The 14,915-nt window shown below is 36.0% G+C and overlaps 2 protein-coding genes across 6 annotated transcripts in view; one reads left to right on the top strand and one right to left on the bottom strand.

Moving 5' to 3' along the window:
• The window catches only part of LOC105490695 (RB transcriptional corepressor 1), a 175,477-nt gene extending 162,748 nt beyond the window's left edge, over positions 1 to 12,729 (top strand). For 3 of the 5 annotated variants that reach the window (XM_071081326.1, XM_071081328.1, XM_071081327.1), the window contains 7 exons: positions 401 to 505; positions 1,603 to 1,716; positions 1,810 to 1,973; positions 3,900 to 3,930; positions 7,518 to 7,660; positions 8,169 to 8,218; positions 10,862 to 12,729. In XM_071081326.1, the coding sequence (XP_070937427.1) occupies positions 401 to 505; positions 1,603 to 1,716; positions 1,810 to 1,973; positions 3,900 to 3,930; positions 7,518 to 7,660; positions 8,169 to 8,218; positions 10,862 to 10,935 (681 nt within the window). In that variant the 3' untranslated portion in view covers positions 10,936 to 12,729. Of the gene's footprint in view, positions 1 to 400; positions 506 to 1,602; positions 1,717 to 1,809; positions 1,974 to 3,899; positions 3,931 to 6,872; positions 7,312 to 7,517; positions 7,661 to 8,168; positions 8,219 to 10,842 lie in introns of those variants that run through there. The other 2 variants (XM_071081330.1, XM_071081329.1) reach the window with 2 other exon arrangements.
• The window catches only part of LOC105490700 (RCC1 and BTB domain containing protein 2), a 71,640-nt gene that overhangs the window by 6,090 nt on the left and 50,635 nt on the right, over positions 1 to 14,915 (bottom strand). The window contains exon 15 of the transcript XR_011614795.1: positions 3,587 to 6,056. The gene's annotated coding sequence lies outside the window, so the exon portion shown is untranslated. The remainder of the gene's footprint in view (positions 1 to 3,586; positions 6,057 to 14,915) is intronic.

The raw sequence follows: 14,915 nt of genomic DNA, 5'->3' as shown, positions 1-14,915 counted from the left end.
CTCACCACCACCACCAAGTGTGTTCAATATTATTTTATCTGATAGTTTGAAACGTTTTCACATCTGGCTTTTTAAAGTGCTAGTTATACAAAATTAATTGATTCTAGTTTCAGCTTTTCTGGGAAACATTTAAGGGACAAGAGCCAAAGTTAGGGTAATTTACAAGCCAGGTGATCAGTCCTGAATAATTGAGCCTTGGTGATTTGCATTTTGTTCTTTAAACACACTTTGGGTTAAACATTTCATGTAGAATTTCAAACTGAGCTCAGTGTGGAAAGAAATAACTCTGTAGGAAATTAAACTTTTCTTTTTTGAGGCTAAAAGAAAGAAAATGGTATTTTTAAAGAATAAAACCATGTAATAAAATTCTGACTACTTTTACATCATATTTATTTACTAGATTATGATGTGTTCCATGTATGGCATATGCAAAGTGAAGAATATAGACCTTAAATTCAAAATCATCGTAACAGCATACAAGGATCTTCCTCATGCTGTTCAGGAGGTAGGTAATTTTCCATAGTAAGTTTTTTTGATAAATCTGTATCCATAACATAGGTAATTTTATTCATTAATGAGATCATATATTCTGACCTTATTTTGTAAATTCACAAATGAAAATTGTTATATTATTTATTTGTAACTTAAATAGAATTGGAAAGATAAGGCAAATAATGAAATTATCCATATCCATATTTTTTAATAAAGTTAATAATACTTTATCCCTGTAATAGGCAGGTATTTGTAATAAACTTGACATGAGTCATAGAACATTAGATATTCTTTGAAGTTATTTGTATTAGTTTATAGGAAAAGCCAATATAAATGCAGCCTTGCAAATAAATAATAAAAATGTTCAGTATAAACACATTTTGTGTTTCTGGTTTACCTTCCCTTTAGAGAAATAGTAGTAGTAAAATATACTTGGTATGACATATTTCATATTGTTTTGTGGAAAGTGAGTTGTGGGATATTTTTCCCATTTATTATTGGAGTTTTCAAAAGTAATACAAACCAAGTCATTTTTGTTTGTATGTTTGAAGTTATTTTCTAAATTCAATCATTTTAATTGTATATATCAGAGGCATCTGATATAACCTCTGTGTTTTTACCTAAAATTTGAGTGAAATCTATCACTAAAATATAGTGCCTTTACTAAATGTCTACTTCTTGCAATTGAGTAATGCATACTTAAACCCTTATAGATTGGGGGGAATACCAGGAGGTACAGGCCAGAGAATGTAGTCCAAATATTGATACATAATGTTATTGGCTTTCGTTCAGCTCTGGCCCTTTGATTCCCTTTGATCATGCTTTCCATTCTACTAGCCTGTCTACTCCTGTCTTCTTAGATGGCCAGCTATTCCATCTGCTGCTGCCTGGCTATTTCTCTCAATCATTCTGTGACATTTCACTTCTCGGAGAGCAGCTATAATCCAAGCCTAAGAAGTAATTTTAGATTATTTTTTTCTTTTATAATATGTGCTTCTTATCAGTCAAAAAGTATTATAAACTATTAGAAAAGAAAATCTAAAGGTAGAAATTTTAAAATTCATTTAACAAGTAAATTTTACTTTTTTTTTTTCTACTATTCTTTCTCAGACATTCAAACGTGTTTTGATCAAAGAAGAGGAGTATGATTCTATTATAGTATTCTATAACTCGGTCTTCATGCAGAGACTGAAAACAAATATTTTGCAGTATGCTTCCACCAGGGTAGGTCGAAAGTATCCTTTGACTGGAAAAATCTAATGTAATGGGTCCACCAAAACATTAAATAAATGGTCTACTTTTCTGTTTTTGCTCTAGCCCCCTACCTTGTCACCAATACCTCACATTCCTCGAAGTCCTTACAAGTTTCCTAGTTCGCCCTTACGGATTCCTGGAGGGAACATCTATATTTCACCCCTGAAGAGTCCATATAAAATTTCAGAAGGTGTGCCAACACCAACGAAAATGACTCCAAGATCAAGGTGTGTGTTTTCTCTTTATGGAAGTAGTAAAGAATGAGAGGGCGATTATTTTGATCCAAGAATAAAAAATATAAAGCTTTCTTCATTTCAAATAAGCTAGACTCTTGAAACTCTATTTGCTTATTTAAGTAACATAATAAGAATATGGAGAGAAAGAAAATCTATTTACTTGGATGAGTTTACACATTTACTTATCAGATTTCCTGACTGTTAGGGTATCTTCTTTTGTAAACAATTTGAGAACCAGTTTGGTTATATGTTTCAAAACACTTTCATATTTTTCTAAGTAGCCAATCTGCTAAACAAAGCAGGTTACTTTAGGTTGAGTACTTTTAGTTTGTAGTTTATTGGATGTCCTGTAAATTTTGCTTCCTGTGGATTTTGTTCATTTTGCTTGTTATATTAAATGTAGATTCCTGTCAATTAAGTCTTTAGAGGTCCATCCCTAATCCTGCTGGCGGCCACTTTACCACTTTACCTTGGGCAGGTCTCTATCTCTACTTCACAAGGGTGCTGTGGATCAGGGAAATGATGAGTATGAAGCTGTTTTAAATGCTCAGATGAAAGGTTGTGTGCAACTACAAATCATTATATTATCTTCCACATCCAACCACAAGTGCTCTCTGGCTTTGAAGTGCTTCAATTGACTAATTATATGTTATCACGGGCTATTTGAAACTGACTTTATTTGTGTAAAGTAGGAGGCAGATTAGCTAGTATAGTTAATGTAGTCTCATCTCAGAAATTATCAGCCCATATGGTTGTACCTAATGGGCAAGAAAAGGGGAATATGTTGGCCTTTCAGAAAACATTTGCATGGTATATTTAATTATTTAAGTAGTACGTACTCATTATAAAAATTTCAAACTCTACAGAAAAATATGAAGTGAGAAATAATTGGCAATATGATACAAATGCTCTCATGTGCCTCTGTATCATCCTTTATTTATTTGGTGTTCTTGTAGTTGGATATCTGTGTACTGATACCTACTACTTGTTCTAAGCTGCTAAGATGCCACGTCATGTCTATTTAAGAAAATTTACATTGTTCCATGCCACTATATGAAAATGTATACTTAGGTAGTTTTCTTTAATAGTGATAATTAGTCCATATTATGGTGATAATGATGGCTACTTGCTGATCCTTAGTGAAATAAATTCTGTGTTGGTATTCTTTAGCAAGAAAGTCACATTCTGAACATCCTAACTAATAAATCATTGACCAGGCATTAGGAGAGCATCTTAACACTACCTAGTACATTTAGGTGTGCTGGTTAATCAAATATTATATGTAGAATGATGGCCACTTATCAAGGAATTAGAGGACAAAAAATTCTCTATATTCACTAGTTCCGTGTTCATGTTTTCAAATCTTTGTTGAGTCATGTCAGTCTAATGATGTTCTTCAGATTTATTATCAAGAACATAAATTATATGGTTCAAATAAAGACAGACTAATAAAGATTTCTGACTCCATATATGATATATGATAGCCTTTACTATATCAATATAGAGGCTAATTAGAATTCTGATTATTACTTAATATTGTAAGTTTTTTCCAAATATTACTTGAATTTTAAATGAGAAAATATGAAAGAAATTTGATAACTTACCCATTGATTTATGAAGAACTCATTAGGGGTAAACTTGAAACTTTCCTTTGCCCTCCCTAAATATGGGCAATAGCAGAATATGTTCTTGCAGACTTATAACTTTTGCTGTAAAACTAAGAGACTAGGTGAGTATATGATTAAATGGGCACTGTTACAATAATTCCCAAATGAATATAGTTTGTCAGTAGTTCTAGGGTAGAGGTAACCTTTAATTTAGTATTCCTAATAGCTCAGAATGATGTATCTATGCTCGTCTCTGCAAAATTGTATATGATTTTTTATTACTAATTGGCATTTCATCTTAACTTGACAGAATCTTAGTATCAATTGGTGAATCATTTGGGGTGAGTATTTTCTTTCTATGAAATATAATAGTATGCATTGTAAGTATAAAAGAAATTAAAGCTTTCTATAATTCGAGTTTCTAAATGTAATTATTCAAACACCTCATCCAGGCATATTGCATAGAAATTTATGAGAGAGAGCGATATATATATATATCATACTCCTAATCTCAAATCATACTCCTAATTGGTGAACTTCAAAACTTTTCTAAATATTCATTTGAGATTATATAATACATATATACATTTGTGTATATACATACATATATACGTGAGCTGTTTTTGCTCATAACACTTCTGTCACCAAATGTGTAAGATTTTTTTCTCACACAAATCTTCAACTCTCTGGTGTTCTACAATTCAATTCAATTCTGACACTAATTACTCAGAGTCGGCATCAGACTCCACAGGTTCAAGGCTCAGTCCCACAAAACTAGTCTCACTGCAGACACCAGTCACAAGCGTCAGGTCCCCAGGCTACACCACACTTCCTTCTGACTTGGATACAAAGTTGGGGGGTTCCAGTAGTGCCTCTTCCTTACAGGTTTGATCCATTGCCAGAACTACTCACAAAACTCTGGAAAATATTTTACTTACTATTATCAGTTCATCATAAAAGATACAAATGAACAGCCAGATGAAGAAGTATTATATAGGGTGAGGTCCAGAAGAGTCCCTAGCACAGGGGCTTCTGTCCCTGGGGAGTTGGGGTGCACCACCTTCCTAGCACTTAGACATGTTTACCAACTCCAAAGGTCTCCCAACCTTATTGTTGAGGGGTTTTTATAGGGGTTTCATTATGTAGGCATAATTGGTTAACTCAATCTCCAACCCCCTCCCATCCCTGGATAGAGGGTGGGGCTGAAAGTTCCAAGCTTCTGCTCAAGACCTGGTCTTTCTGGCAACCAGCTTCATCCTAAATTAGCTAGGTATGCACTAAGTATCACCTCATTAGAACAAAAGAGGGTCCCATTACCCTTATCACTCAGGAAATTCGAAGGGTTTTAGGAGCTCTGTTCCAGGAACTGGGGACAAAGAACAAATATCTCTCTATGATACCATGTATGTATGTACATAACCTCACAGGAATTTTATAAAAGTTTTGAAATTCACTCATTATGAGTGTGATTTGAAATGAGATACTCCAAAATGTAAGCCCGATATCCAAATGTCACCAGCCTGTCCCTGCCTACTGGTCTCCTTCCATACATATGCACTTTTTGCTTGTCCTTCCTCTCAGACTTCTCAGACTTCTAGGATATTCTTTTTCTGGTACACTGATTAGGAATTGTTTACATGAGATCCTGCCTCAATGAAAGTGGCAGGGCTTCATTTAGGAGATCCGAGGGAAAGCTTTGCTTTGAAACATTTATTCTAGGCTGCAAATCTACAACACTAGTTGGCCTTCCATTAAAGTCACTAATTCAGCAGTCCCATATTCAGTATGCATTACTATTAATATGTTGCACCATCTCCACTCCCCTGAGAGCTTATATTTTCCATTTTTTAATTTTTATTTTTAGAGACAGTGTTTCCCTCTGTCACCTACTTACCGTAACCTCAAACTCCTCGACTCAAGCAGTCCTCTCACCTTAGCCTCCCAAGTTGCCAGGACTATAGGCATGCACCACCATGTCCAGCTAATTTTTTAATTTTTTGTAGAGACAGGGGCTTGCTATGTTGGCCAGATTGGTATTGAACTCCTGGCTTCCATGATCCCCTGTCTCAGCCTCCCAAAGAGCTGGGATTACAGATGTGAGCCACTGCGCCTGGCCAGAGAGCTTATATTCTTATAGGAATGCGAAGACTGCCTATATTATGTATTGCTACATAATACATTACCCCCAAACTTAGTGACTTAAAACAAATGTTTATTACCTCCATTTCTGTGGGTCAATAATCTAGGCATGACTTAGCTGGACCAGAGTTTCTCCAAAGTCTGTGATCAAGGTGTCAGCAGGGGCTGCAGTCATCTCAAGGCTCCACTAGAGGAGCATTCACTGGCAGACTTACTCAAACGGCTGTTGGCTGATCCTCGATGCCTGTTGGTTTCTTGCCCTTGGGCCCCTCCATAGTGCTACTTGCTACTCACAACATGGCAGCTTGCTTTGCCCAGAGCAGGGACTCTGAGGGAGGCAGGGAAATAAAGAGCAAGAGAGGGGTAGATGGGTCACAGTCTTATTGTAATCTAATTCTGGAAATGACAGCCCATTACTTTTGGTATATTATTTTGGTTAGAAGCAAGACAACAGTAGATCTAGCCCACACATGAGGGGAGGAGGATTACACAAGGAGGTGAATACCAGGAGGTGGGGTCATTGGGAGCCATCTGAGAGGCTGCCCACCACACTGCCTCAAGTAACTAGGGAGAGGTAAAAGTTTGTATGCCAAATGACCAAATGTTAAAATGTGCATTACAAATAGTTCATGATGGGCTGCAGCTGTGAGGCTTTACAAAGGAGCTATGGGACCTTATAAGGACAGTTGGAGCTGGCTAGGTATCACATTGTGGTCTTCAAACATTTTTGCTTGCCATAACCTCTAAAATAATTGGGAAAAAGTTGAATGTACTTCTATATCTTAAAGCTGATAATTTCTTTGGGAGGCCGAGACGGGCGGATCACGAGGTCAGGAGATCGAGACCATCCTGGCTAACACGGTGAAACCCCGTCTCTACTAAAAAATACAAAAAACTAGCCGGGCGTGGTGGTGGGCGCCTGTAGTCCCAGCTACTTGGGAGGCTGAGGCAGGAGAATGGCGTGAACCTGGGAGGCGGAGCTTGCAGTGAGCTGAGATCCGCCCATTGCACTCCAGCCTGGGCGGCAGAGCGAGACTCCGTCTCAAAAAAAAAAAAAAAAAAAAAAAAAAAAAAGCTGATAATTTAAAATATTATACATTTAATAGCAGCATGGGATTTAGTTTTTGTTAAATTGTATATGTGCTCCAGATAGATTTACCATCAAAACCTGTTTTGAATTTAATATTGGGAGAATTCACTTATTTAATTTTTGGAAAATAAAGCATAATTGGCAAAGCTAATTCTCACTGTTGAATCTATCAGTCAAATCAGATATAATTTCTATCAGAAAGTCTATATGACTTGTCAACATAATACCCACAAAGTGAATCAAAAATTATTATTCGTTGAACACATCATCTCTTATCAAATTCTTGTGACCTTCCCTCTGGTTATGTAATAGCCTAAAAGAAAAAAAAAAAATGACAAAAGCAAGTTTCCAGAAAGCTATTCTGACTTGCCTACTTCTGAAAAGTAGTCCTGTATAGTGGGTCCTGAAAATGAGGAACCAGCACTTGCAGATTAGGCAGTTGCTGGAGGAAGAATGTGAGGTGCATGGGAAAAGACAGGAGGATTTACAAAGAGTGGGTGTTTAATTGGGGAGGGAATTAGGTAGTTATTCTGATTTTTAGATATTTCATATATTTTATTTGGTCCAATGAAGCAGAAAATTAAAATGAAGTGATTACCTCTGCCCAATTTTTGACACACCTCAAACTGTAACTTGAGGTTGCTAACTACAAAACACTGGCACTTAATGATTTAAAGTAAAGAATTATGTAATTTGTAGACTTCTGAGAAGTTCCAGAAAATAAATCAGATGGTGTGTAACAGCGACCGTGTGCTCAAAAGAAGTGCTGAAGGAAGCAACCCTCCTAAACCGCTGAAAAAACTACGCTTTGATATTGAAGGATCAGATGAAGCAGATGGAAGGTAGGAACCATTTTTGAATGTTTTCCAGTAGCTGAGATGGTCATCTGGGGAATCCAGAGTCTTAGCACTGCTCCTGACTTATACCACTTTCTTTCATGCCAAGTTTATTTGGCAGCTGTGAGAATGACTCAAAATAATAGATATGAGGGTAGTGCAAAGTTAAAAACACCTTACAAATTGTGTACCAACATGCAGTGAAGATAACTAATAAACCCTGATCTTTTTTACAAAGCTATTCATAAAATTTTGTTATTAACATTAAATTTAAAAATGTTTACTCTTTAAAAATATTAACCACTATGTTTTGTAAGAACCACTGAAAAAATATATAGCATCATAAATTTGTGACATTTATGTTTTAGATGGTTAGTTTTTAAGTTTTAAAATTAAAAGCTACTCACTAAAATAATAGCATTAAAATAAGGCATCGAAAGCGTCAGTTACTGGAAATTTGAGTTTTCCATTTATAAATACACATGAAATGTTTTACATTTTTTTAAATCTGCAGTAAACATCTCCCAGGGGAGTCCAAATTTCAGCAGAAACTGGCAGAAATGAGTAAGTACTTATTTCACTTTGTGTAAATGAAAGAAACAATTGTGTACACTGCAGGAAGTCTTTTCATTCTATAAAGGAATGTATAATCTCTTCCGTTGGCAGGTTTGTTTATGCATTTAAAATATAATTCAATCAAGATTATATTATTTACCTACAAACATTTGTGGATTAAGTGTATGATGCAAAGTGAAGGTCATTTTTACTCTTCCTGTGATCTTTCGTGCGGAAAGACTAAGAAGTGAAACATTGCTTGACCACATTCAACACAAATGGCTACAGTTACAAAATATGTTAGCAGAACTACAAAGAGGAACTACTTAGGAGTATTAGATATAGGGAAAGGCTTTATAAACCTAGCATATGTAAACATCATCACCCTTATTTAAGGAATAACCTTTGATTCTGCCATTATTAAACTTTCCTTATTTGCAAATCTTAAAACAATTTCAAACGAAAGTTTCCATTACTGGAAATCAGAATTTTAATAAAGAACACTGTGTCATTTTTCAAGTTACACAGAGTGATATAATGTTAGGGTAAGTGGGATTCTATTCAAAACTACTCTGAGACTAGAAAAAAAATTAATCCAAGTACAGTAGATGGAAGGCACATCAGGAAAGAGAAAAATGTTGACTGACTACTACTGAGTTGTCTTAGGCAGCTGTGGTAGTGAGTGTAACATTTCCCGGTATCTGCTGCCAGACCCATCGATAGGAAAAGGAACTGGGATTTTGAAAGAAGACAAATATTCAGGAGATAGGTGTTAAAACTATCGTTCCTAGGGCACAGGACACACTAATGAGAACAATACCAATTAAAATGAGAGGCTTTCTTTTAATACATCTTTGTAGATACTAACTTTGAAAATAAGATATTTAAAAGAATTTTTTTAATGTATTTTTTAAAAGTGTAATTAAAAGTAACTAAAACAAAATCTTCTAGTTATAAACGAATCTCTTTTTGGATTTTATGTCAACTTCTATGTTCCTATTTTAACTTTTAAATAGTTGTGTCTTTTCCCCTCCCTACATGAAAATAGACAAGAGGCTTATAACCAAAATCAGGCCTTGAAGACATAAGGAAACATTTTGGAACCCACAAATATGCACTTAAAAAGGAGCTGAAAGCTGTAAAAACATGTATATTTTCTTAGAGAAGAGTTCAGTTGCTATAGTTAGTACATTTCCCAGTGACACACTTAGCTATGGTGGCGAGCTTCCTCTGCCAGGCCAAAGTTCAGGACCTTTGTACATCTACAAAATTGTGAAAAAGCAGCCAGAATTTTAACCCCTGAGGCTAAGGCATTTCTTTTTCTTTTTTTTTTTTTTTGAGATGGAGTCTCGAGGATGCTCTTCAGCTTTTCTTAAACAATTACATTTAGGAAAGATCATCATACAATGCTGGATTGCCCAGAATGAAAGGGCATTCCATTTTTCCAAATGTGCTACTTTATAAAGAGCTCATGCCTACCTCTAAAATCGAGTTAAGAATTTTTAAGAAATTTAAAATAAGTATCCTGGCTTTGTCTTTATTGTAATTCATAACATGCTTTTAACATGGCCATGCCCTGGGTAGGCATGATGGCTCATGTCTATAATACCAGCACTATGGGAGGGCAAGGTGGGAGGACTGCTTGAGGCCAGGAGTTCAAGATGAGCCTGGGCAACATAGCAAGACCCCATCTTTACAAAAAAATCCAAAATTAGCCAGGCATGGTGGCATGTGCCTGTAGTCTCAGCTGCTGGAGAGGCCGAGGTAATAGGATTGCTTGAGCCCAGAAGGTCAAAGCTGTAGTGAGCTATGATCATGCTACTGCACTCCAGCTTGGGCAACAGAGCAAGACCCTGTCTCAAAAAAAAACAAAACAAAACAAAACAAAAACTCTATGCCCAGTTTAAATGAGCTATGATCTGATGTATTTGCAGTACCTGCAAGCATCTCCAAACATAAGGGATACTATAGCTTTGTAAAGAATACCACTACTCACTCTGGCATATTCGGTCTGGGCCAGCTGAGTATTCTAGTCTGCTGAAGTATATGCCAAGCATCAACCACCTCATATCTAGAGTAGTGGCCTGCAAAATGGGGCATACCTGGAAGTATGCAAGATCATCTTTTGGGGTACATAAAATAGAAGTTCTATTTATCTCATTTTAATGTTTGCTTGGGGTATGTGTTTTATAATTTGTACACGCATACATATTTTTGTGGTACAGGCTTGGAAAAAAATTTACTCACAGGGATATATGATTTTTAAAGATTTGGAGACCACTGCTTTTTTGGGGGGGGAGTTTTTTTAAATTGATATATCATAGTTATACATATTTTAGGGGTACATGTGATGTTTTGATACATGTACACAATGTGTAATGATCAAATCAGGGTTATTGGGATATGTATCACCTCAAACATTTATCTTTTCTTTGCATTGGGAACATTACAATTCTAGCTATTTTGAAATATGCGATAAATTATTGTTTACTGTAACTCCCTACAGTACTGTCAAATACTAGAATGAAGACCACTGCTTTTTGCAAGGTCCTGAGCGCCATCAGTTTGACATTAGCATCATATGTATGGCAGCCACTTGCCAGCTTACCCAGTACCACCAATGCTGTTAACAGTTCTTCGTCCTTTTTCCAGCTTCCACTCGAACACGAATGCAAAAGCAGAAAATGAATGATAGCATGGATACCTCAAACAAGGAAGAGAAATGAGGATCTCAGGACCTTGGTGGACACCGTGTACACCTCTGGATTCATTGTCTTTGACAGATGTGACTGTGTAACTTTCCCAGGTTCTGTTTATGGCCACATTTAATATCTTCAGTTCTTTTTGTGGATATAAAGTGTGCAGATGCAATTGTTTGGGTGATTCCTAAGCCACTTGAAATGTTAGTCATTGTTATTTATACAAGATTGAAAAATCTTGTGTAAATCCTGCCATTTAAAAAATTGTAGCAGATTGTTTCCACTTCCAAAGTAAAATTGCTGTGCTTTATGGATAGTAAGAATGGCCCTAGAGTGGGAGTCCTGATAACCCATGCCTGTCTGACTACTTTGCCTTCTTTTGTAGCGTACATGTGATGTTTGCTCTTGTTTTTATTAATTTATATGTATATTGTTTTAATTTAACATGAACACCCTTAGCAAATGTGTCCTATCTTCCAAATGCAATTTGATTGACTGCTCATTCACCCAAATTATCCTGAACCCTTCTGCAAAAATGGATATTAGAAATTAGAAAAAAATTACTAATTTTACACATTAGATTTTATTTTACTATTGGAATCTGATATACTGTGTGCTTGTTTTATAAATTTTCGCTTTTAATTAAATAAAAGCTGGAAGCAAAGTATAAACACATGATACTATCATACTACTGACACAGATTTCATACCTCAGAACTTAAAAGAACTTACTGATTATTTTCTTCATCCAACTTACGTTTTTAAATGAGGATTATTGATAGTACTCTTGGTTTTTATACCATTCAGATCACTGAATTTATAAAGTACTCATCTAGTACTTGAAAAAGTAAAGTGCTCTACCAGATCTTAGATATAGAGGACCCTAACACAGTATATCCCAAGTGCACTTTCTAACGTTTCTGGGTCCTGAAGAATTAAGACACAAATTAATTTTACTCCATAAACAGACTGTTAACTATAGGAGCCTTAATTTTTTTTTCATAGAGATTTGTCTAATTGCATCTCAAAATTATTCTGTCCTTCTTAATTTGGGAAGGTTTGTGTTTTCTGTGGAATGGTACATGTCTTCCATGTATCTTTTGAACTGGCAATTGTCTATCTTTTATTTTTTTAAGTCAGTATGGTCGAACACTGGCATGTTCAAAGCCACATTATTTCTAGTCCAAAATTACAAGTAATCAAGGGTCATTATGGGTTAGGCATTAATGTTTCTATCTGATTTTGTGCAAAAGCTTCAAATTAAAACAGCTGCATTAGAAAAAGAGGCGCTTCTCCCCTCCCCTACACCTAAAGGTGTATTTAAACTATCTTGTGTGATTAACTTATTTAGAGATGCTGTAATTTAAAATAGGTAGCTTCAGCTAGCTTTTAGGAAAATCACTTTGTCTAACTCAGAATTATTTTTAAAAAGAAATCTGGTCTTGTTAGAAAACAAAATTTTATTTTATGCTCAATTAAGTTTCAAACTTACTATTTTGACAGTTATTTTGATAACAATGGCACTAGAAAACTTTACTCCCTTTCATCATTAATTTCTGCATGAATATCATACAAATCAGTTAGTTTTTAGGTCAAGGGCTTACTATTTCTGGGTCTTTTGCTTCTAAGTTCACATTAGAATTAGTGCCAGAATTTTAGGAACTTCAGAGATCGTGTACTGAGATTTCTTAAATAATGCTTCAGATATTATTGCTTTATTGCTTTTTTGTATTGGTTAAAACTATACATTTAAAATTGCTATGTTACTATTTTCTACAATTAATAGTTTGTCTATTTTAAAATAAATTAGTTGTTAAGAGTCTTATTGGTCTGATGTTGTGTTCTTTGTATGAAGTACACTAGTGTTCTCCTCCCTATCTAGGAGAAGATAGATAGAAGATAACTCTCCTACTATCTCATCCATTCTCAGCCTTTAAGGGGCTCTATATGCTAGAGATTTCCAAATTTATTTCTTCAGCCCTGATCTTTTCACAGAGGACAAGGCTCTTATAGCCAACAGAACTCTTGAATTGTACTCCCCTCTACCCAATGTCTCAAAATATAAACTGAAATCAAACAAAAGTCTTTTTTTTTCTACCCTGGTCTTTCTCCATTTCACGTATCAAGTCAACAACTTAGGAACCATCTGTTAATTCTTGTCTGAACCACTGCTGAAGACTTGTAACTAGTCTCCCTGTTCCCTTTCTTTCTTTCTTGTCAAACTCCATAAAGAACAAAAATGATTGTTTAAAAATGTAAATTGATTCACATTGCTCCTCTACTTGAAGTACTTACCAGGAATTATAAAGCCCCTACTGACTTCCCATCCTCATCTTGTAGAATTTTCTCCTTGTCACTGTGCTTTAGCCACACTGAACCTTTTTCTTTAAAATACCAAGCCTATTCTTACCTTAGGCTTTTATATTTCTTCCTTCTTCTGCCTAGAATGCTCTTTTCCCACAATTTTGCAAGCCAGTTCCTTTCTGTCTTTCAGAACTCAGCTCAGAGGGCTTCCTTGACCACCAAGCTAAAATCATCACTTTGTGTTGTATCATTGTCCTTCAAAAGTGCAACAGCATCCATCTGTCACTATTTCCCACCATCTGAAATTGCCTTTCTTGTTACCTGTCTCCCCATTCCTAGCCACTCCCCACCCCAGATTGTAGCCATCAGCCTAGCTATTCTTTTTTTTTTTTTTCTGAGATAGAGTCTTGCTTTGTCACCCAGGCAGGCTGCAGTGCAGTGGTGCGGTCTCCACTCACTGCAAGCTCCACCTCCCGGGTTCATGCCATTCTTCTGCCTCAGCCTCCTGAGTAACTGGCACTACAGGCACCTGCCACTATGCCCGGCTAATTTTTTGTATTTTTTGGTAGAGATGGGGTTTCACTGTATTAGCCAGGATGGTCTCCATCTCCTGACCTCATGATCCGCCTGCCTCGGCCTCCCAGAATGCTGTGATTACAGGTGTGAGTCACTGCGCCCGGCCTAGCTATTCTTATTGACCACTTTAGATCTAGTACCTAGAAAGTCCATCTGTAGAGGAAAAAACAGAATATATGTTTTCCATATTTTTCCAAATATGTGAAAACAAACAACACTCTCTTCCTCTTTTAAAATGCCACGTACTAGTATCTACCGTATTCCAGGCACAGCTGTAAATGCTAGAGCTGTAACAATGAATAAATAAAACTAAAATCCCCATCCTTGCAGAACTGACTTTCTAGTTTCAGGCAAAGAGAGCAAACGAATGAATAAATGAGGAATACATAGTATGTGAGATTGTATTAAAGACTGTGGAGAAAAACAAAGCAAAGAGAAGGGCAAGGAAGGCTGGTAGGGAAAGGAGTTTTAAAATTTAAAAGAGAGTGGTCAGGGAAAGACTTGAGTGATATTTGGGCAAAGATCTGAAGGAGACAAGAGAGTGAGCCAGACACAAACAGGAGTCAAACATTCCACGGAAAGAGGGAGGAGTATGTCTGGTATGTCTGAAGAACAACTAGGAGGTCATAGTAAAATGGGCCTCAAGTATCTCTCTTCGTCTAATGCAAAGTATAAAAGGCCTTTGTGTATATTACAAGTCTATAATCCTTTATCTGTAGTTCCAAAATTGAGAAAGCTTTAAAAGCCAAGTGATTCTGTGTGTTTTATGCCAAAAGTCATATGGCATCAGAACCATATGTAAACTGACACAGAGCTATTTATAATCTTTATCACACTTGGAATATTCTCTTGGAATACTCACTGCAGAAATATTAATATGTTTGATTGGGAGCTAACCCAGACCCGCCTTAGGTGTTATGTATTATTTGGCATATGTACCATATTATCATTCTAAACTCCCTCAAAATTATGAAACCCATCTGGCACCAAGGGTTTCAGACAAGGGATTATCTTAAATGTATATGATTTCTCAAAAACATGGCAGATGAAATTCTTTCCTTCTGGAACAGCGACACGTTTGTTCCTGAAGGAAGAAAGGCAAAGTGTGCGGAGCAGGAAAAGCAGCAA

The sequence above is a fragment of the Macaca nemestrina genome, chromosome 16 (genome assembly GCF_043159975.1).
Source record: "Macaca nemestrina isolate mMacNem1 chromosome 16, mMacNem.hap1, whole genome shotgun sequence".
NCBI classification, from domain to species: Eukaryota; Metazoa; Chordata; class Mammalia; order Primates; family Cercopithecidae; genus Macaca; species Macaca nemestrina.
The sequence above is the reverse complement of the archived record's forward strand: the minus strand, read 5'-3'. Positions and strand labels throughout refer to the sequence as shown.